Genomic DNA, 24,248 nt, shown 5'->3' on the forward strand with positions numbered 1-24,248 from the left:
CGGATGCTTTTTATCATATCGCAGACCTTAATCTGACCAGTGCGATAGCTCCAAGTCAGTGTAAGCAGCGAGTACTGGACTTAATTTTCCACGATGATAGTCAGTTCTCCGACAGCTATGCTGAATTTGATATCTGTATTACCCCCGACTTGGAGAATATTTCAAACAGCGGATTTCAACCTGATTGTGACGATAAAACTGAATATTTTCAATAACCACTGGAGGAGACTGACAATGTTACAATGCAAGAAGTTTCTACAGCACAAGGAAATATCCTCAGAGAAGGAGGTCTACAACTCCAAGAACACCTGTGAATGCCTCAACCTCTCTTTGGGTGGTAGTGTTCAACCTGCCAACAACCACATCAAGATTCATTGCAGATTTGACTTCGCTCCACAGGTTAGTACATGATCTAAATAAGTCATGTAAACTTTGGCTATTCATCATGGAGAGAGTAACATGAAAGGGGTTTACAAAAGGCTACAGCAGAAATTTAATATGGGTTGGTCAACTATTAACATTCCTAGATGATTTTGGGCTATTTGGCATATGCACATTTATTTATTAAATGACACACCAAGGTTGATATACAAAGACTAAAATTATTGACAGACTGTACATTTTGTTGTGTTGTCCGCAATTTTAAACTCCTAAATAATTCCACTTTTATAAAACATGTATCTTGTTAATGTTAGATAAAAGCTTTTTTAAAAACAAAGATGTTGTATGCCAACATTCCCTCAAAACACAAGAACAATGCAAATATTACCCCATTCAGCAGGGTGTCAAGTCTCGATTCAGAGGGTGTCAAGTGACCATGTGGTAAGCAGCCATGTGGCATTGTTGGTCCTCCAACCGATTTTCATTCTGGGAGCTGGCTGAATGGGTCCAACTGTTGTGGAAACTTTGAGGGTGATTATCTCAGAAAAACAGTTTGCCGTGCCCTCGTCATTAACAATATATTTGTTTGATTCGCACAAGTGACACAAGTGATTTTTGAAGCTTTGATTCTTCACTTTTTCACATTCTAATTGGATGAAACAGTTTTTTTTACTTTGTATGTATATCTCAGTAATTAAAAGAGCTACCGAAAATAAGGTCAACTGTTTTTTGATAGCACTTTAATAGGGGTGGTAGCATCAATAGGGGGCGGCACTTAAAATGGCCTAACATATTAACCAGGGCTTTGCAAATTACATATGTGTCCCACCACAGCAAAAGCCGTCATCTTGTGCATTTCTAAAACCGCCAGGAGCAGCCAAATAAGTTGGAAAAACCTTTCTTGAAGGAAAATTAGATTTTTTTTTATCTCTCAATGTATTTTCAAAACCGAGTTTGATTTATAAATAGTATAAAAATGTTAAACCGCGGAGTTAAATATTCCTGTTAGATTACATGGGGAAACGCAGTTCATTTACCAAGACGCAGAACAGCACTGAACAACGCCAATCGGTGTCCTTTAAAGTGACCGCCCAGGTGAAGATCATTCATCCATATTCCATGTGATATGAGGTCACAATGTGAAACCGTTTTGATATAATTCAACCTTTAAATTGTACTACTTTGGAGCCACATGGAGCCATTTTTGTGAAACGGCAAATCTAAACCTTCACCTCACGCACCTATGTCACTTCCGTAAACAGACTTTTAAAGCGCAGCACAGGGGTTTTTCGGTTTTACTTGTGTGTGAAAAATTTCTTCTCAGTATTGTTATGGATTATGCGAAGCGGGTGGTCAGCTCTGAATCATACCTTGGACCTTAATCTGACCAGTGCGATAGATCCATTTCAGTGTTAGCAGCGCGTACTGGACTTCATTTTTTGGCTATCATTTTTTATGATAGTCAATTCTCCGATGGCGACGCGGAGAACGACAGCAATGCTGAATCTGATTACTCCGGACTTGGAGAACATTTCAAACAGCGAAATTCAAACTTAATGTGACGATGAAACAGAATATTTTCAAGAACCACCGGAGGAGACCGACGATACGTCTGTTGTTGTTACAACGGAAAAGTTGATTACGTGATGAAGTCTGTTGAGGTTGGTGACAGATTTTCAGATTTCAGATTTTCTGAGACTCATAATATTGAGAGACTCTACATTTTGTTGTGTTGTCTGGACTTTTAAACTCCAAAATAATTCCACTTTTATAAAACATGTATATTCTTCCATTTAAATAAAAGCTTTTTTTAAAAACAAAATGAGTTGTGTGTTGTTGAGCTGTTTGTGATTGGCCCATTCAGCAGTATGTTAATTAGCCATGAGGCTTTGTTTGTCCGCCAACCCCATTTGCATTCTGGGAGCTGGCTGAATGAACCTAGCGTGGGTAAAACATTGGAGGTGATTATCTCAGAAAAACTGTTTACATTTAGTCATTTTGCAGACGCTTTTATCCAAAGCGACTTACAATTGTCAAAGACCGACGGATGCAGCCATCAGGAGCAATTAGGGGTTAAGTGTCTTGCTCAAGGACACTACAGCATGCTAGCAGGAGGAGCCTGGGATCCAACCAGCAACCTTTGGATCACTAGACCACCAGCTCTACCTCCTGAGCTACCATCCCCTTGTTTACCACACCTTGTTTGGAAGCTGTGATTATCCACTTTCAAATTATGTAAAATATTCCCCGACCAAATTAACTCCTAGTAACACATGCATGTTGTTTTTCACCAATAAATGAGTTTCATTTCATTGTCATTCGTTTCATTTTCTCTTAATAATGCAACTACTTTACCCATGAGGCAATTGCATTAAGATGCATAACAAAATGGCGCAGAATTGCAGTTGGTGTAGTTTCTTTGATTAGGGTATAGAGGTTATAGAGTTTTTTATAGAAACATTAATACAGTAATACAATACAGTAAACAATAGACAATTGCATAAATAATACGCAATATATCTAATAATTTTTTTTGCTTCTGTAGAAGCCACAACTCCTTATGATATCAACCTTGTTTAGAGAAAAATAGGATTTATTTGCAATCATCATGGTGACTACACTACCCATAATCATAAGTGTAACAGCGACGTCTCTGATTGATGGAGCTCGCTGTTACCACGGAAATGTTTACCACACTGGCTGACGGGTACACGGCCATGCAAACGCTGATATTTATAAGCAATGAAATTGTATCTATGAATGAAATTCATACTGGGGGTATGACCCTATATCCCTATTCTCACCCAACCTTGAATTAAATAGACCATTCAATAGAGAAAAAGCGAAACCAGTATCCCGCTTTTATTTCATACTTGTCAGAAAAAAATCCCCCCTCACCTCTCAGTGTTGGCGTACTTACATCAGGTTAGTTTTAGTTCTAGTGTATGTATCTGTGCCCCACTCCTTCCCTATGCCTGCCCTCTCCCCCCCCCCCCCACTCCTAAAGTCATTCAGTCACTCATAAAATTTTCCCATTTAAATGAATTGGTTAACATTTCGTTTTATGAAGCACAAATAAATCTCCCCATTCAAAAGAATTGGGTTAGATTTCATTATGTATAGCACAAAAAAGTCGGGCAATCGTGCTCCAGGGCACGATTCAATAGATTAGTTTTCGTGACTATAAGCACGAAAAAGTGTGAGACCAGATTGAATATAGTGCTGCCCCTAAATTAATATTTTGAACACTCACGTTCCACTAATATTATGACCTCCTGTCTTCGCTAACCTAGACAACCCAATATTAGCAATGACAGGTTTGGCAATTTTTTGGGATTCGGTTCTTGATGAGTTGCTCTGGAGAGAGAGTCGTTCAACTTTCCGAATGTTTTTTTGTTCGTTTCAGTTGATAATTGGTTTGCTATGAAGCAAGCGTTCGCAAGTCTTGGGTCACTACCAGATATTATTGAAAACATAATTAAAAAACAGATGAGGCCTACGTGTTTGGAAGTTGGCGATGACGGTGCCGCTGGTGAGGGGTCCTTTAGTGGCGTAGAGGGCAACGGAGTAGGTGGTGCTGGGCTTCAGGCTGGACAACTGGTGCTCCTGCTTGTTGCCTTCAACCAGGAACGTATCAGCTGTAACTGGAAAATTGGGAAAGTGGAGAAAATACACGCATAAGCATATCTATATATATATATATATAGGGTAGGCAAGGCAAGATAATTTTTAGAGCATAACATTACAAAAAAAATTGAATAAAATACATTACATACAAGCAAAGAAGAACACAATTATAGAAATAAAAATCTAAGGACAGAAAAATGACATAATAGAATCCCAGAGACAAAAGCTTAAAGTGCGTTTTAAAGCAGGCCTACAGACATAGACATGGAGGGACTCGAACCTGCACCCACTCAACCCAAATATATTTCATATTATATGAACTATATTACTTTTTAACAGACCAGACACCAATATGTCCGCCAAACAGAGTTTTAGAGCTAACGTGCTCAACAAAATGTGCTCCCATGCAGCTGTAGGTCCATTAAGCATGTTGGTAGCAAGGCATCTTAACGTTGTATCCAGCAGAACATGAATAAACTACAGAGACATGGAAAGGGTTATTGGATAGAGACGCCAAAGAGTCAATAGTTCGCTGGCCAAAGCTCGGCGGGCCGTGGAGTTTTAATTAATGGGCTTATTGACGAGAGCCGCATTGGCTTGCCAATTTCTTGCCTCGGGAGTGATTTCAAAACGTTGACCAAAATGTCAATCTTTTGACTGATTTTCGCTGTCATCATTGGTCTTAATCTGCCAACGAGTCAATTAAACATCGACACAGTCGGCCTGGGAAAATAGTTCTCTGGTCCATTCTGGGGACTGAGGTAAGGAAAAAATAGAATTTTAAATTAAAGTTTAAATACGACTATATTTGATAATATAAAACCCGTTTTAGTTCTGGAATTTCAGTCGCCTTGATATATATACAGTATATCTAGTATAAAGGTAAGATAGTACTTTATAAATCTCTGAGGGGAAGACAGATACCATCTCTGTGACTAAGGCAGCCTGGCCCATGTGAAAGTACGAAACAAAAGCAAGCGCTGGAAAACTCAAGTTATGTTTTGTTTTTTTCAGTCACGTCAAAAATGAAACGCTTGTCCTGACATCATTGTCCACCAATTTCGGGATTACAGCTTGGGAGATTAATGTTATTCGTTTGAAGAGTGCAGTAAACATTTAACTAGCTGCTCGGGATGTGCGTCGGTAATGCCAAGTGACAGCCTACAGCAGGTGGCATTATTAGAAAACGCTAAATTTTTCCGACACTTCTGGGAGTTCCTGTACATTCATATTTCAGTACCGTACTTCCCGCTGGCCGCCCCTCCTATTTAATTTATGGCTGAACGACCTGACTTGGCAGAAAGCCATGCACTCAAACAGCAAATTACATATTGACTATTAGGCCAAGCAATATGGAGATCTTCTAGCGAGCTGGATTTGGCAAAGTCCTGCGGTGAAGGATTTATAAGAAATCCATCCGTATTGTTTTTTAATTTCCATGTTGCTGAGTTTCCAATTCAATTTTAACCAAATACAATTACTTGCTTTAAAGCGGTGAAACCCGAAAAGGAGAATGTTCGCTGAAAACATGACATCTGACACAATAATTGGTAAAACTTGATGACATCTGCTGTGACTGACAAGGCCTATCCTTACTCTGTGACTGAGAGTTGGACACCATGTACAAGTGCTTATCTTTGTCGCCAAACACTAAATGCTTTGGGGAACGAGGAAAAAACTGTCATATTTCAGCCAAATTATACAGTTTATACACTGCACTGGGAAGAAATAATCACTGCCATGAAGGTAATAAATTGGTGATTTTTAGGGGTGTCATTATTCCCCAAATCCACTATTCGATTTGACTTTCGTTTTTAAGGTCACGATTCTAATTTTTTTCGATTCGTACTTTTTTTCAGCGCTGACGGATGTGCCATTGTTAAGTCACACACAGAGTTCCCAGTAAATTACTGTCGCCGGAGGGCAACAGACAGAGCAGCAGCGCACGGAGCGATGCACGGACAAAGCTCATTCACTTGCATGCACAAAGAGGATGCATGTGGAATGGATGAATGTTTTAAATCGACTTCTTTCGGCTGCTCCCGTTAGGGGTCGCCACAGTGGATCATCTGCCTCTGCATCTGCCTGTATGAATGTTTTAAATATGCCTGTGAAATAAATCCTGAAATAAAATCTTATGCCGTGTCGCCATTTTCAAGCACGCAAAGTGAGAAAGTGAAACTCCTGCAGCGCACACCACGGCGGCGATGCAGGTACACACTCACTCCCTATCCCATTTGGAAAACAGTATCGTTCCTTGTTTATTTTATTTTGAATGTTTTGAAAAGGCCATTACAAAAAAAAATATATTTTTGATTTTACTGTTGACACGGGGAACACAGAGACACTCAGTTGTTTAGTTGGAACAATTTAACATCCCTAGCTTTTATGTGTTTAAATAGCATTAATGGACTGTAAATTCCAATGAAAAAATGCCCGTAGTTATTATTTTTTTCAGTGGAGAGTGCAGCAAACTGGCGGCGGGTGAGCCACAGTCGACTCGCCACAAAAATTCGGGAAGAATCGCGAACCTGCTAGTGATTTCGAACTTAGAAATTAAACGCTCATTTCGTGACACCCCTTGTCATTTTCTCCCCGCAGTTTGTGAATTCATCAAACCCTACATCCAGCTCTGCATCACCTCATCCAACATTATATGGATTAGGGCTGTTACGATCTTGAAATTCCAGTTGCGGACTAAATTCCATATAAATAATTGTGATTGACAATTGAATTGTTTTAATGTTAATATTATGCCACTATAATATTGCAATAATAGTGTAATTACAGTGTAGTGTAATTATGCACATACACCACCTCAACCCAACTGATGGAAACCTTCTATTAATCACAACATTTCTAACACTGGCTCAAAATTGCCACGAGATTTCGATGGAATCTGATGAGCTTGAATCATTGCAATCATGCAGTGATGTATAAATTGACAGCGCTAACATGGATTAACATGGAGATGCTGAATATTTACCCTGGCTGTGTGTGAGGGTGAGCACATAGTTGTCCACGCTGGACAGCGGGGGGTTCCACCTCAGCAGGGCTCCCTGAGGAGTGATGTTGAGCGCCGTCAACTCGGCCGGCATGTCCATGGCTGAGGAAAACAAGCAGGCGGATGAATAAACAAACAAGCGAAGGAACGAGCCAATAACCAAACAACCCACTGACCAAACGGACAAACAAACAAACTGTTTCGATACCTCCACTGATAATGAGATCTCAGTTGACACGCTTATGACTAAAAGAACAGAGGGGGTGGGGGGTGTTCAATATGGTAACGGGGGCACAGGGACACACAGCGCAGTCTCTCGCCGCGCAGGAAGCGTGCTGGCCCTACACGCACACACAACAGCACACCTCCGAAAGCACACAATTCACAACAAGCGAGTGGGAGTGTTGATGATAATGCCCACTCCTCCGGTGGGATCTTCGTGCCTGTGTACAGTATATATTATACACTTATCAGCCACAACATTAAATCCACCACTAATAACCACTAATATTGTGTAGCTCCCCCTCGTGCCGCCAAAACAGCTCTGACTCCACAAGACCTCTGAAGGTGTCCTGTGGTATCTGGCACCAAGACGTTAGCAGCAGATCCTTTAAGTCCTGGAAGTTGTGAGATGGGGCCCCCATGGATCGGGCTTGTTGTTTCAGCACATCCCACAGATGCTCCATCGGCTCAGACCCCAACCCCGACCATCCACATGATGGAAATGTGGAAGAAAATGTGGTTCATCAGACCAGGCCACCTTCTTCCATTGTTCCATGGTCCAGTTCTGACGCTCACTTGCCCATTGTAGGTGCTTTCGGCGGTGGACAGTGGTCAGCATGGACAGTCTGACCGGTCTGCTGCTACGCAGCATCAATGAGCCTTGGGCGCTCATGACCCTGTCGCTGGTTCACTGGTTGTCCTTCCTTGGATGACTTTTGCTAGGTACTAACAACTGCATACTGGGAACACCCCTCAAGACCTGCAATTTTGGAGATGCTCTGACCCAGTCGTCTAACCATCCTAATTTCACTGTGGCCCTGAGAGCTCAACGCACTACAACTTAAGAAAACACACGCGAATAGACAAAACACAAGCAGATTAAGAAAACATCTTCACCAATTTAACAGCACATGCTCGGCAATTAGAAATAGCAACTACAAATCCAGACGTGTCCAACGATCTGCATAGCAAAACACTTTGCAAATACAAAAAACACAACCGCATTTACGGAAAACACAAATACAAAACCACATTACGGAAGTGAGCCACAACAGATGCAGTGATTTATCCGCAATTAAATACAATATAAATATATGCAATTGATAAATAGAAAAAACAACTTTTTATCAATCCACGTTTTTTATTTAAACCATAAGTGCGATATTCCAGAGAAAACGGCTTCTACCGCCTCCGTGACAGCGTGGTGATTCTTTCGGGCGAACAAACTGAACTGAATGACTTCCTGAAACGATCCGCTCATCAGACAGTTCAATTGGTTCGCTGGTCCTCACTCAGTAAGTGAGTGTATCCCTGCGAGCAGATCAGTGATTCACTGATTCGTTCGCAGGGATACACTCACAAGTAAGTGAATTCCCCTTTTCACCCAAAAGATTAGAATCAACAAACGACACCACACTATCACAGACGGTAGAAGCCGTTTTCACTGGAATATCGCACTTAAAATAAAAACCGTGGATTGATATAAAAGTTGTTTTTTCTATTTATATAATTGCACATATTTATATTGTTAGGGTTAGGGTTAGGTTATATTGTTAAAACAGCTGTTATGAAGACAACAGCGAATCACTTGGCTAGTCTCAGAATGGGACACAACCTCTCATGACTATAAAAGCCTCTTCAAGTAAAGTAGAGGTAGACTGATCAGAACACTGCTTTGAAGCATGACTGAATCTTGCACTTTATTCTACAGAGGGTTAGGGTTTGGGTTAGTTAATATCTTTAATACTCTCAGTTTTGTATTCCTCCGGCGTGGTCGGTGTGGTTCACCGACCACGCCGGTGAATTTCTCACTTCTGTAATGTGGCTTTTGTGTTTGTGTTTTCTGTCAATGCGGTTGTGTTTTCCGTTAATGAGTTTGTGTTTTTCGTGTTTGCAAAGTGTTTTGCTATGCAGTTTTGTTTTCTTAATTTGCTTGTGTTTTGTCTATTTGCATGTGTTTTCTTAAGTTGAAGTGCGTTGAGCTCTCAGGGCCACCATACAATTTGGCCCTTGTCAAAGTCGCTCAGATCCTTACGCTTGCCCATTTTTCCTGCTTCCAACACATCAACTTCAAGAACTGACTGTTCACCTGCTGCCTCATATATCCCACCCCTTGACAGGTGCCATTGGAACGAGATGAGCAATGTTATTTACTTCACCTGTGATATTATTATTATTATTTTAATTGTGCTGAAAACCAGGACATTTTAGTGTTTTACAGATATTTGTCGGGACTCAGGACACAGCTCGAAGTCGGGACAGTCCCAGTCAAACTGGACAATAAATATGTCTGTCAGAAATATACACTGTTGCAGAATATTATATCTATTTGAAGTTGAAGGAAATGTTGCATGACAGTGTTGTCTTTATGAGTGGAACTCCACTGCTCCAGAAATGAAACGTCAAGTGCGGCTGAACACGTTTGAAGGAACAAAAAAAACAAAAAAACCTGACTATTCAGTGGTTAAGACCTCCAGACACAGGTAGCTGCTCCCATTTAAGCTAAGTGATGATAATTTGCTCCGCTATTTCCACTGTTTTTCTCTCCCACTTCTTTGCAACGACTCCGCATCAAATTACAGAGTCGAACGCGCCACAGGAAGTCAATTTCTGAAGAGGCTGGGGAGTTTTCCCACCTCCTCTTGATTTAATGTAAAATTAAAAAAAAAAAGAAAACTGAGTTTGAGTTTAATTAAACCCTTCACCTCAGTGTTTCAATCCCAATTTCTCCTCGTGCATGTTAGTTGGGCAAGTTTGTGCACGAGAGTGGAAGGTACTGTATAGAGAATATGGCGTGCGCGCTAAAGCACTGCCTAGATGAAGTAATTAATATCGCCGCGCCCTCATCGGCAAAAAAAAAAGAAAAAGATTCTGCTCATTAGCGTGCGGTAGGTACTTTGAGTCAATCTTATCACTACGGTGGATGAACAGAGCTGATTAAAATCATTACTTCAATTGCAAAAGGTTTTAATTGAATTAGGTGGAGGCTTGCCAAGTGATTCAAATTAGTAATGGAGACGGAGGAGTAGAGATGGTTAAAAGAGAACCAAGAAAAAAAGAAAACACACAGTGCTCTCCTCCCTTAAGGCTTCTGATAATCCAATCACTTCCTGCTCGTGCTGGAGGTGAATCACCACGATGTGGGAAAGACACACTGTGCGGAGGGCGAGTAGGAGGGGAAGCGAAAGAGGCACTCGTGCTGAACATCCATCCATTTATCCACCTATGCATCCATATATTCATCCATCTATCTCATAGACTATGAAAAATGAACTTTGCGTCTCTGACCTCACCCGTCAGTTTCTGAATACGACGGTGGAAATTTGCAGTTGGCGCGTCGGCGGCCAGTCAGCAGCCAGTCAGCAGTCAGTCAGCGGGCGACCTACATCGTGTGTGCACGTAGTTCGTGGCTTACCGATATTTTTTTCATATTTACTGTGTTTGTGCTGTGTTTTTTGTTTATTTTTAGCCTCCACGATTTCATCATTTATATGGAAAAATAGCTTCGACATACGACTGTTTTGACATACGACCGTTCTTATAGAACGAATCACAGTCGTAAGTCGAGGTACCACTGTATCTTCTTTGCGGCACAACAATGTTCAAAATCACCACCAAGACCCCCGTTATAAAAAGTACATTCGGATATAGAGACAGTAAGGTCTTCTTGAAAACAACCATCGACTCCGTATTTCGAATTTGAATTGTCCACTTTTCCGTTGACTTCCATCGAATCTCTCCAGATGTCTGTCGGATTCTGTGACTTTCTGTCTGTCTATCACATTTATGTTGAAGATAGATCAAGCAAATTCCACTGCCTAATTCTAAACTGCATCAGTATTAGCAAATCATCAACTTGATTAGTATTTTTCTAAATGTGGATAAACAAGTGACGATAGCCGCATTGACAGGTTGGTCAACATTTGAGTGATGCGGTAGTATTTGGGAGATTGGGAAATTGGGACACTTCTTTGGGACAAATCATGTGGTAATTAGACCATGCAACACGTTTAGGCAACGAGGTCAAACACCAAACCAAAGAAACGTGTGATTTGTTCTTTGTTACTAGGATTCAGAACAGACTTGTAGACTTGTAGAACGACACACTTTTTTACCTTCTTTCCACTCTCCCTTCTCAGCGAGCCCACTCATTAGCGTCAACTATGAGCTGCTTTCACAGGTAAACACCATTTTTCTTCCACGTCTGTCGGCGTATAAGTGTGTGTGTGTGTGTGTGTGTGTGTGTGTGTGTGTGTGTGTGTGTGTGTGTGTGTGTGTCTGTGTCTGTGTGTGTGCGTGCTCATATGTGCACGTCCATACATCCCCAACACAACGGTGCCAACCTGGACGCTATGTGCCGCCAGCGAACGCCAAGGCCAGCCTAACAAGCATCGCTTCTCCCACACCAGAGGAAAGGGTTCCCACCATCGACCTTTTCTTTCTTTCTACCTCTTTGATGGTTCTCTCTGTTTCTCAACCCGCGCAGACCTTCTTCATGTTCTCTCTTTTCACCCCGCCACTAATTCTTCCTTCGCGGCTTTCCTTCCCCGGCTATTACCTTTTGATACTCCGTCCTTTGACCCCACGGCTGTCTGTTCCTTCCGAGTCACCTCTAACTTTCTCTTCCTCTCTCTCTGTTTTTCCCTTTCTTCTCCATCTTCGTCTTGCCTGTTTGAGTTCCATCCTTTTATTCTAGTCTCTCTCGTTCTGTCTCCAATTTAGTGACGTCTACACATGAACAGGAGGTGGTTCATTTTTCCATTCGATTTCACAAGCGCGCATCTTCTCTGTTCCTTCTACAGGGAACTGGCAATTGTTGTTTACGAAGCACCATTCACGCGAACTAACCCTAACTCACCTTAACCCAGCCCTAACTTACTCTAACCCGACGGAACTAACTGAAAGCCAACCCTGACTAATTCCAACCCAACCCTAATTAACCCTAACCTAACCCCAACAAACCCAACTTTTACTAACCTTCCCCAACCGCTAACAAATCACATCCCAAACCTTAACCCAACCCTGACTAACCCGACCCTGACCCAACCAAGTGGGCATGGTAGCACAATGGTTGCAGTGCCGCCCCACAGCAAGAAGGTCCTGGCTTCAGTTGCCACCGTGCTCCGGCGAAAGGCCCCCGATCAATTTCTCTGTGGAGTTTGCATGTTCTCAGGAGGGGTGTCCTCCATATAACATAGGTAAGGACCCCCACCAAAGGTTGTCATCTAACCAGTGTTGGACATTTGGAATTGGTCCCTGGGCGCATCGCTGTATGCTGCCCGCTGCTCCTGGCTAACCCCCGGAGGAAGGACAAACCAGGATGGCTTCAAAACAGTGAACAAGTTTTACCGGCCACCATTTGTAGCGCGCGTGTGTGTATGTTGGTCGCCATCGCCCCATGGGTGTATGTGTTGTGGTGTGTGTGCTGTGTGACGAATAAAGAATCTTCTTCTAAACCCTTACTAACCCAACGTTTACTAACCCTACCCCAACCCTAACTGACCACATCCCAACCTTAACTAACGTTAACCCAACCCTTACCCAACCCTAACTAACCCAACCTTTACTAACCCTAACCCCAGCCCAAACTAATCACATCCCAACCCTAACTAAACATAACCCAACCCTGACTGACCAAACCCTAACTATCAACAACTCAACCCTAACTAACCCTAACCCGTTGTTAGCCCCCCAACGTACCTCCAAGAATTGCATCATGTGGAAACCATCAAATAGTTTAATTGTTAAAATAAACAAATGGAAGATGCAAATAATGCACCTCGTCCTTTAATCCAGGCCATCGTCAGAAACCGGATGTTGGTCAAAGCTCCATACTTGGTTAAATAACGTCCAGTCAGGCTACCAACAAACCCCTTATTTACTTTAACGGCCGAACATCACATTAAAACCTCCCTCGCTGAGGAAAAAATTATTTACAGCTTCTAATGAGCCCAACAATAGAGCAATGTTCTCTCCAGCTATTAGAGCCCGGTGGGCTGTGCTTCATTCTAAGTAGGATGATGGCATTGTTCAGAGGAGGGTCCTTAATAAGATACGTGGCGTGGCGGGGAAGAGAGAGAGAGAGAGAGAGAGAGAGAGAGAGAGAGATTTCAGAGATGTTTCTGTTTTCTCTCTCCTCCTCAGCGGATTCGGAGCTTGATTGTGGGAATGGGGTCGCATTGGTATTCAATGCACCATGTTCTCCTCACCTCCGCCTCCACCATCTGCAGCGCTCTCTCTCTTTCTCTCTCTCTCTCTCTCTCTCTCTCGCACGCTCTTTCTGCTCCCCCTCTCTCTCCGTCACACAGATGTATGCAGTGTGTGTGTGTTTTATGCAAGTTGTCATTCAGCACTAGTTACTTAAAGCCTTCTTATTACAAGCTGAGGTCTCGCAGGGTGTCAGAGTGAAGAAATAAAAAACAAACGATAGACAGAGATGGCGGGGAAAAGAGAGTGAGAGACGCTAAAGATATGGATATAGAGTATAGATGGTTCTGGAGAATAGGGGAGAGAGCGAGCCATAAGTGCACTCAATTTCTGTTTTTTTTTTTGGATGAAAACATGCATCTCGTAAAATCTCTTCTGTCATTCTTAAACCATCTCGCAATACTGTTGCATAAAAAAACAAAAACGACAATAGGTCTGAAGAGCATGGGAATTGGAGAATTTAAGTGTTGTTAAGTGAGATGGCTGGGTGAGGTATACCAAGCCACCCACTTAAAAAAATAAATAGATAAATAAACAGAAAGAAAAGTTTTGAACAGCAGAGTTTATGGGAAGCACACATAATACAATGCAAAAGCATTCTGTTTATTTTTTTTTTTTACACAAAGGCAGATTCTACCATAAGAATATTGCAACCTTGTACCTGTTCATTTTTAAAGAATTTATTAATGCATTGACACGGGTGGTAGCCATTGGAAGTGTAACTCCTTGTTCAGACAGAGACACGCAGCAGCGATATGTCCATCCAACTGTTTTGACGAGTTTTCAGTTTTGTTTTTTTATTAACTAGATTCTTGTTTAAATTTCCCCTTTGAAGAATAGACACGGACAGAACCATTGACATCTTGAGAAATGAATTGAAACTGACATTGACTATTCTTGCAGTAGCAATTTAACCGGGAGCTGCTCTCGGTGAGTCAGATTTCTGTGGTCATGTTCCATTTAGTTCCACCTTGTTCGAAGCCAAACATGTCCTTCATTGTAGATTTAATGGGCTCATTCTTTCTTTACAATACATCTAGTCTCCGTAATATATTAAGAGAACTCTGCCACGATTAGGTGAAATTTGAATTCTGCAGGTTAGGATTACCGCATACTCACCCGGTCAACTGAATTCACATGAAATCATTGCTAAATCTGTTTTACGACCAATTAAAATTAAAATAAAAAAATTAAAATAAATATGGCTAAATAACTGTGAATTGCATCTTTTAAATATCATTTTTCGACAGGGAAGAAGGGGCCCTTCGAGACATCTACCAGATAAGCTCACGGTCATGTGATGCAAATAAAGGGGAATTCTGTATCAGGTACATTCTACATTACCATACACCGTATTCTATTCTAGTTTGTCCAAGTCCAATCTATTATTCATGTGGAGCTTCAGCAGTAATTGTAATTACCTGTGAAGACGGAGGTGCTGACCACTTTGCTCTCCTGGCTGCCCTTGACGGCGGTGAGGCTGACCTCGTACTCGGTGGCAGGAAACAGGCCGGACAGGGTGTAGTTGGTCACCTCGCTGTCAATCACCACGCTGTCCACCCGGCCTGAGGGACACAGCGGTGCTTAAAAGTGTAAAATAAATCGGGGCGATGCAAGATTCATGCGACGGCAATAAATGATTTTTCTTATTTGTCTTGATTGTGTCGGAGCGGTTTCAAGAATGGGGAAAACGGAGCGTTTATTGAATTTGCGAAAAATTCTAATTTGGCTCAACCGGGTGCGCTATCATTTCACAGATTGTGTTTGAACTTATTTCCGCCCGTTGAACATCTCCCCCCGCCTCGCCCTCTCTTTGCACAGGAGACCATTAGAAGTGTGTGTACAAAAGGTTTCGGTGTAAAGCTCGACAATTGTTCTGCTACGGCGAACAACTGGGAGATACGCGCGGCGCTGGTGCCAACTCGGTAAAGGGGACAAAGGGACGAAAAGATTGAATGTACACCGATGCTCAATAATAACTGAATGAGTTAAAGGAACATAAAAAAACAGTTAAATATTCATCCACAGGCAACCAACATGCTGCATCTTTTAACTGCGAGCTCTCTCCACCTTGTAATATCATGTAATAGGGAATTATTTATGTCGTACCGAGCTACTGGTTATCCATATACGATTCAAACTGTCATCGATGTAGGCACCTCATAAATTCTCAATGGCCTAAACATGAAGCTTAACATTAATTCATCACGATTCTTGAAGCAGTCACAGCATCACTATGAGTGTGATCCCGCACAGGCAAACGTTGCAGGCGTCTGTATTTAAACGCAAGCCCCCGTATTTAATGGATGATACTTTCCGTCGCCGCCTCAATGACTTTAAATTCGATCGTCCCATTTTAGCGGCGGTGAAGAAGGCGGTGGCGGTACCTCTGGCCGACTGGTAGGACATCTTGTAGTAGTCGAAAGGAGCCAGAGGTTGGATCCAGGAGATGGTCATGGCGTCTTCCGTCACAAAGGACACGGCCATCTCCTTAGGAGGGTCCATGCCTACAAAGAGAGAGAGAGAGAGAGAGAGAGAGAGAGAGAAGGAGGAGAAAAGAGAGGGGGTGACAGAGGGAGAGACTAGTTTAACAAATTCACGATATTCCAGAAAGACCTTTTGTAATAAAGGCTCCAGAAAGAGCGCACCTGAGTATCCTTCGTCTATTTCAAACCGTTTGCATGAATGGAAGTCTGTTGTTTGTATATCAGAGCAAAGGGCAGTTTGATATCTAGTATGGAAGTATTTTTTAATACAATGCAATGAAAATTAATTTCTGTAAACAAAAGCGAGCTTGACACACGCTAAAACACATAACGGGGGGAGGGAATATTGGGTCTAAGCCGAGTTCACAGGGAGATTTCCCCCGCGGGCAGTTTGTTTACGCATCTCCCGAGAACACCGCCGAAAAGGGAAAAGGTTAAAGCCAAAACATTGTGAGCAAACAATTAAAATGATGGGCGGTATTTAGCTTCTGAAGATAGAGACAGAGAGAAAGAGGAAGAGAGAGAGAGCGAGAGAGAGAGAGAGAGGGAGAGAGAGAGAGAGAGAGAGTAATGAAAGATAGCTTCCTTCTGTGAATGTGGACAGGGGGCCAGATGGGCGCACCTTGTAAACCAACCGCTCCATTTCCTCTCTCCTATTTCCAAAAGAGAAATGACTATTATTCCCAAGCTGAGGGCGGCAATTTATAACTCCCGGCTTTGGACTCATTTAAATTCTGCTGGTATGAAACACCTAAGCATTTATATAACTTGTGATTATTCATGTGTGCGTATCTTGCTAATTATGTTTAGTTTGCCAGAGCTGGCTGCCAATGGTAATAAAGGATTTTTTTTTTTTTTCAATTTCCTCGGGAAACAAATGAGAACAGTAGCGGTAGCACAGGTAGGAGCTCAGAGTAGATAATGTATCCCATCCAGAACAAACACAGATATCCCATTTCCTTTGTCAAAGAGCAAAGTTCTTCCCGTGGCAAAGACAACACTCTCTCCTTGCAAAAAAACCAAAAATATAAACAATTTCTTCCCTTATCAAAGAACTGAGAACACAAACAGATGGGGTTTGGTTGGTCTGGTAGTTTCCAATCCAAATGTTAATAATTCAGGTTTTGCTGCAGTGTAATATCCAATAGGTAAACATAATACTCAGACCCAATTAAGTCGGGCACAATTTGGAGATTGCCACTTACACCCACTCTCGTATCTCTACACTGACAGTCCTACAAACTAGAATGTATCACATAGCTGCTAATGCCGAGTCCAGGCTACGTGATTCTGGCCTGATTTTCCACTCGCCGACAGGTTTTTTGGAGATCGCCGAGCAAAAGCCCCAGGTCGGAGGAAAATCATAGCGTGCTCCCTTGAGGGACGAGCGTGTGGTGTGAACTGCTCACAACGCCATCAGAGTGCTTGTCTAGCACTGGCAGACACCCGTGATACATCAAGCAGGTTTAATATCTGGTCGCGTCGCGATCAGGTCGGGAGTGACGCAGCGAGCTACACCCAATGAGAGCAGGCGGAGTGAGGGGGAGGGGAGGAGTCGAGAAGTGCACGACGGGAGACGGGAGTGCACGAGCAACAGCCAGAAACACACAACATACCTATTTTACTTTTCTTCTCTAGGTTTTTAATATATTTCTTATTTTAATTCTGCTTTTGTTCATTTTTTTTCTAATCGTTCAAGAATCGAATAAAAATTAAATAATCGCGTCCCGCACATGGTATCGCCTCATTTCCGTTGTCACTTCTCGCGTGTGTTTTCGTGACAAAACGTCGCTTGGAGAACCGACAGACTTGTCGGGGGTTATTCCTGGTGAAAGATGTTGTAATGTGTGAGCCCCTGTCGCCGGTCAGTCATGTCGTGTGCAACCACAACGACTGCAAGATTCCCCATCACAAGACAGAAATTTGTGTGGTGTGTCCATGGCATTAGTTGCAGTATTTCGACAAAAGCCATGCAATGTATCTGGAATTTATATATTTCCCACCGCATTGCAGTGTAATTTTATAAGAGGACCGATTTTCGTAGGGTGTAAAAGTGTCATATTATAAATATAACCGGGTGTCGCTTCTAAAACATTGCATTGAACTTCTATTAACTATTTTACCCCCCTCCTCCCAAAAAGGAAGTCATTTTTGTAAGTTTTACCGAGCGCAAAACGGCACAAAACATCAGAGAGTAGACAGCAGCAAGAAAGGGATGGACAGAGAGAGAGAGAGAGAGAGAGAGAGAGAAGAGAGAGAGAGAGAGAGAGAGAGAGAGAGAGAAGAGAGCATACGCTGCCAAGGCATTATAAGAAACTGGCGCCATGATCGTAAAGACGCTGGCACCGAATCAAAATCTCCATTGTTTGGAAAGGTGCCTGTTGTCTATCGCCCCATCCTGTCGATAAGCGACTTCTTTCTGTTTCCCCTCCTCTGCCAAACACCAGCGAACCACCCACTCTCTTCCATCCATCCATCCATCCATCCATCCCATGTGATCCCCCCTCAAACCTCAAACCAAACACCCACATTTTCCTCTCTGCTCGCAGAAGCGAGCGCCGCGGAGACGAACCGCGGGCTCCCGACGGGTTCTCCCCGCTCGCCGTCCAAACAAGCGGATTACACAGCGACGCATTAGCGAGGAAATTAAAGGTGGAGACAAGTTGTGAGCACAATACCTCCATCGCAGGGACAGCGAGAGAGAGAGAGAGAGAGAGAGAGAGAGATAGAGAGAAGAGACGGGGGCAGAAAGGGAACGCAAGGCTTTAATTACCAAGCTCCATTTCACGCCTTAACGCATCGAACCAAGCCGCCTGTTTTCAGAATAAATAAACAAATATAATTTGGTCTCAAAAGCCCAAATAAATATACAGCGTGATAAATGAAATACTTGTTAAGTCCCACGCAATCTTTCACACCATATACACTATATATATTTTACCCACCCTCTTGTGGGAGAAGGAATGGGGCTGTAAACCTTTGACACAACATCTGGCGTCGCTTCCATTTATGGAATTCTCTTTCTTTCAGACGTCTGTTGTTATGCATTTCTGTTCTTGTTCCGCTTTGTTGGTATTCATGCAGGAAAGTATCGACAACGCCGGGGTTTATTGTCTGTGTGTGTGTGTGTGTGTGTGTGTGGGAAAGTTTAAGTGTTCTCCAGCTCCCCATTTCACGCCCCAAAAACCCCTCACTGTGGTTGGATCTGCATGTGCATTTTGTCAGCAGATTCTCCAATATCCCTGGATTCGACCGTTGAGGTAGGGGTGACGTCGGTGTCAGCGTTTCCAACCGGAGAACCACCGTCGTCTCTCTTTCCCCCCCCCCCACCTTGCAGTGCTCTCCACCAGCTTCTGCCCGTCAAACGGCACGGATCGATATCTCTCCATAACGGCCGTATTGGAATGTAATGATCCAGGGGTTATGGGAGTGCCGGGCTTCAGGGTGATCAAAAACGACAGATCCATTGAGAACCCATCTGTACTGAGCGGGCCTAACAGCTGGAAAACGATGATTCTCCCATTTTTCTTTTGTTTAAATGTGCATTTTCCAAATCTTCATTTTCATGATATAATAAACTACAGTAAGAGCTGATGTGGGTTGTTGTCTCCAACACCAGGGTGTCTGCAGGTACGTACCAGAGTTAAATGTCATCTCAAGATCTGAAATCTCTTATCGACAAATTTTGGACAAATCATCTTTCTCTTATTCAGCAAAGTATTGCAGGTAAGTACTACATATTTGATACAGGGTAAAGGTATTATATAGAAATAGGGTTATGAACTAGATGATTCCATGAACTGTTATTGGAACAGTTTTCTTCAAGCCTATGAATCGATAAAATCAGAAGTAGAAACACTGATATCATACTATATACTTACTATAATACTGTATATACTTATATTCATTTTGATGAAAATATATATATGGATACGCAAAATCAGACAATCAGTCCCATGAACATCACTGGACTTCCAGTATCTTATCCCATGTGCTCTTCTATAAAGACCAAAAAACAACCTCTTTCATTTCAGTGTATCTCAATGGGAATTCAGCTGCAGACTAGATTCAACTGTAAGCTAGTCAAATACATTGTGAACGTGTACAACTCTATTTCAGTCATTCAATTTATGACTTTTTAAGGAGCTGCAGACACCCTGAACAATTGCCACATCCATCGTACAGCCCTCTTCAACTGACAGCAGACAGTCTCATCCCCTTAAGAGAAATCTAGAATCCGTGACACCATTTATCATGACTGTAGGGCTGCATCCGCGGCATCAAACCTCTTATCACCCCAATTACCACCGACTCACCCGTGGTGAGCGAGGCTGTGACGGGCTCTGAGGTGGCGTCCCCCTGGATGGTGATGAGGCTGATGGTGTAGCGGGTGGAGGGCAGCAGCCCCTGCACCAGCGACCGGGTCTTGGAGCCCTCCAGCGTCACCTTGGAGGTGTCGCTGCCGTCGGCCGAGGCGTAGCTGAGGATGAAGAGGTCGGCGGGCGGCGCCGGGGCGCTCCATGCCACCACCACCGAGTCCGAGGTCACCTCCGACAGGTAGAGGTGGGTCACCGGCCTGATCCCTGCAAGCGTGGTCGAAGGAAGTTTAGAAGAACGTGCCCTGATGACGCTGATGTTCCTCATGGAGATGATGGATGGACTGCGTGACGGTCGGATGGATGGGCGAGGTGAGTAAATGGAAGCTGTGAGTGATTGTTTATGATGGAGTGGGAGGAAATCTTCACGGCGGCGGTGATGGTCGACAAAAGGTCACGATCGTGGGAAAAGTGAGGGCGTCCTTGGCCACGCGCTGGGCCCATGTTCCAGACAGATGGAGAGATGGATCCCTTTGCAATGATGATGAAGATGATGATGAAAAAAAAGGAAATATGACCTCGCGGACTAAAGTGAATTGACCTGAAGTGGAAATTTATGACAGAAGACAAGGGATGGGCCTTCACAATGGTGTGTACAGTAGATGTGACATTATTCTCATTAATCAATATTAATTAGAGTACTCATCTTTTCCAATTTTCTTGTTTAGTGTTTATTTTTATGATTTTTTTTGTAATATTTATTATTTATCATTATAGCATTAGCATTATAATTATTGCATATTGATACATTTGCATTTTTCATGTTAATTTTTTTATTTTCTAGCTAATTCTTAAGTCTTATCTATCTATCTATCTATCTATCTATCTATCTATCTATCTATCTATCTATCTATCGATCTATCTATCTATCTATCTATCTATCTATCTATCTATCTATCTATCTATCTATCTATCTATCTATCTATCTATCTATCTATCTATCTATCTATCTATCTATCTATCTGTCTCTCTATCTATCTATCTATCTATCTATCTATCTATCTATCTATCTATCTATCTATCTATCTATCTATCTATCTATCTATCAATCTCTCTATCTATCTATCTTAATCAACGTGACATATTGACACCTATGAGGAAAAAACAGGTAAATGCCAAACAACGGACAAATGGATTCCCTCATCAGTTCCCCGAGGAGTAGAGGTGGAGTAGAGGGACTCAGAGAACACACCTTGTCCATTGAAAGGTGCAAGTGGTGGCAAAGGTGCCCAAATAAAAAAGCTCTTCGAAATTGGCATTACAGCAGATATGGCAGAATCAAACCACAGCTGTGGACGTGAGGTGACTGTCACGATGGCGGTGATGATGGTGATGAAATACACTATTTGCTGCAGTTAATGGAGTGAGTGATGAGGATGCGGCCAGAGTAGAACCACGTGGTGAAAACCAGCTGGGATAAGAGGTTCCTGGTGCAGGGGACCAGAGCTCCCAGGAGATGCAGACGCTTTGTGAAGCTAACGACAGGGGCGTTACTGAGGTGGAGCCACTCACAAGTCAAATGAATGACATTTACACCAAAATCTCCTTTTTATCAACTACTGTAAAGCCCAAGCAGCCATATTGTATTTCCCAGGTAAATGACCAAACGGGCCATTGAACTAGAAAACGCTGCCTGAGTGGTTTCCGGTTCACTTTTTATTCGTTAACGATTCAGACTTTGGGTTCGCGAGAGAAGGTTAATTCCCAAACATTTCGGCAAAACGAGTACACAAATACGGGCAAACAGATGCCGCCAATATGGCCGATTAAACAGCCGATGAGACAAAGTGACAGCCAGTGACAGGTGATTCATTATTCCTTTCCCTTCATCCCTCTCGCTCTCTCTCTCTCTCTCTCTCTCTCTCTCTCTCTCTACCATTCTATCATCCTCTCATATCGTTTGCTCCCTTCATCTCGACTGATCTCCTCTTCGCCAGGATGATGAGAATCGTGTTGTTGAAGGAAGCCCCACGCGCCTGGATGACACCATGATGGCGGTAATGACGGCCATGATGGAGACGATTTGCGAGGACAACAGCGGTGCGGGGGAAAAGGAAAAAAACAAAACAAAAGGACACATGCGAACGATGATAGGCGGCTGTCAATCTCCCTGCTGTCAAATCGAAGCCACTTTCATTAAAAAGAAAAAAAAAAAGAGGAGGAGAGAGAGAACATTGTTGGATTGATCGAAAATAGAAATGGGGAGAGGACGATGGACGGGTTGACAGATCGAGATGAATTGTGGGTAAAGAGTAGAGGCTTTGTGGTTAAAATCCACAGTGTGCGTGAGAGAGAGAGAGAGAGAGAGAGAGAGACAGGGTGGACAGAGGTACAAAAGTGAGAGAATGACAAGAGTGACAGGTAGTGGGAAGGAGAATGGAGGGTGTCAAACGCAAAGTCAAAAGGGAAAAACACACACACGCACGCGCACCCACGCACGCGCGCGCACACCCACACACACACACACACACACACACACACACACACAACACACACACACACACACATATATACATTGAGAGCCACAATCAGACACTTTTCGCCAGCTCATTAGCTTCCCATGAATAATTTACCTGAGCTAAATGCTCCTTCAAGCCTTACCAGTCCATCGTCTTTGGGTTTTACTTACCTTTCCCTTCCCTCGACAGGATATCCACTCTTCTCGTCCGTCTTGCTAGAACCTTTTGCAAGTCCAAACCACCCCCCAAAACAACCTCACAGGCTTTTAGGAGAACCCAGTACCCAGTTATGATGAAGAAACGGACACCCCGACATGAAAACCGACAGGGAGGGTTTAAAGAAACTAACGCGAGCATCGGCATAAAGTCCCAAAAGCCACCTGTCAAAAGACAAAGTATTGATTTAACACTCCATTGAACTCCATGGAGAGCTCCCCTTTTTTTGTTGGCACTACCTGTATAGGCGTCAATGGTGGCGGCGGTGCTCTGCTGCCTTCCTCTCCGTGCCGCCACGGTGATGGTGTACTCCGTCCCCGGCTCCAAATCCGTCAGGGTGGTGGTAGTGATATCCTTCGGCACCGTGACCTAGAAGAGAGAGGAATAGTCGAGGGCGGAGGAAGATGATGATCGCGCCCGGGTTGACTGTTTGAGAGGTTTTCCGAAAAGCGTTTCCAGAGGCCCGTCAGGCCAACATACTTGAAGCTCCGTCACGGTGTTATTTCGCAGTCCATCCACCCACCATTCATCCTTCCTCCCGCTTACCTCCGTGGTGGCGCCAGAGGAGGAGGTGTAGGTGACTTTGTAGTGGTCGATCGGGCCCTGGACCACGCCCCACACCAGTGTTATGGTGTTGTCCGTGGAGGCCGTCACGGTGAGATCCAGCGGCACGTCAAGGCCTGAGGAAAGAGCGGGATAAATGTAATTTCAGCGACGCGGCGAACGTGGGACGGAGATATGCTAATGCTCAACCAAAGAATGTGAAAAGAACCCGGTGCATTCAAACGGCGATGATGAAAAAATGCCGTCCTTGTGTCAAGAACTGCAAACTCGGCAGGTTTTCTGTATGGATGTGTCTGCATTTGGGAGGTGCGTTATTAAAAAATACCAAATTGGCTCTAACCAATCTCTTCCACTAAATTTTAGTTCCAAGGTTAAACGGAAGGGTTTTCTTGCGTTGGCCGTGCTATTTAAATATCACTGCAATTCGTTCCTTCTTTTTTTTTTCTTGCCACTGCAGCTTTTAAATGCCATACTTGGACTTTGACCAAAATACAAAAAAGAGCAGAATATAAAACAGTTACAGGATTCACTCGAACGGCGGCAGGAGTACTTCCAAAATCCGATTTGCTTAATTTCACTTAAAAGCTTTTTAATGGTTGGCTCAGATGCAACGACCTGCAACGGTAATTGTGAGTTAGAAAGACAAATTGCGCGAACCGTCTGACCGTGATGGCGCGGCTTCCAGAACAGCCTTGTGTGAATCAAT

The 24,248-nt window shown here is 43.2% G+C and overlaps 1 protein-coding gene across 1 annotated transcript in view; it reads right to left on the minus strand.

The window, feature by feature from the left end:
• tnr (tenascin R (restrictin, janusin)) overlaps window positions 1-24,248 on the minus strand; it is a gene marked incomplete at both ends in the record, with an annotated part of 108,679 nt that overhangs the window by 33,450 nt on the left and 50,981 nt on the right. The window contains 7 exons of the mRNA XM_080011295.1: window positions 3,882-4,025; window positions 6,995-7,114; window positions 14,863-15,006; window positions 15,829-15,948; window positions 20,244-20,510; window positions 23,218-23,347; window positions 23,525-23,658. Coding sequence (XP_079867421.1) covers window positions 3,882-4,025; window positions 6,995-7,114; window positions 14,863-15,006; window positions 15,829-15,948; window positions 20,244-20,510; window positions 23,218-23,347; window positions 23,525-23,658 — 1,059 coding nt within the window. The remainder of the gene's footprint in view (window positions 1-3,881; window positions 4,026-6,994; window positions 7,115-14,862; window positions 15,007-15,828; window positions 15,949-20,243; window positions 20,511-23,217; window positions 23,348-23,524; window positions 23,659-24,248) is intronic.

This window comes from Zeus faber (genome assembly GCF_960531495.2).
Source record: "Zeus faber genome assembly, chromosome: 12".
NCBI classification, from domain to species: domain Eukaryota; kingdom Metazoa; phylum Chordata; class Actinopteri; order Zeiformes; family Zeidae; genus Zeus; species Zeus faber.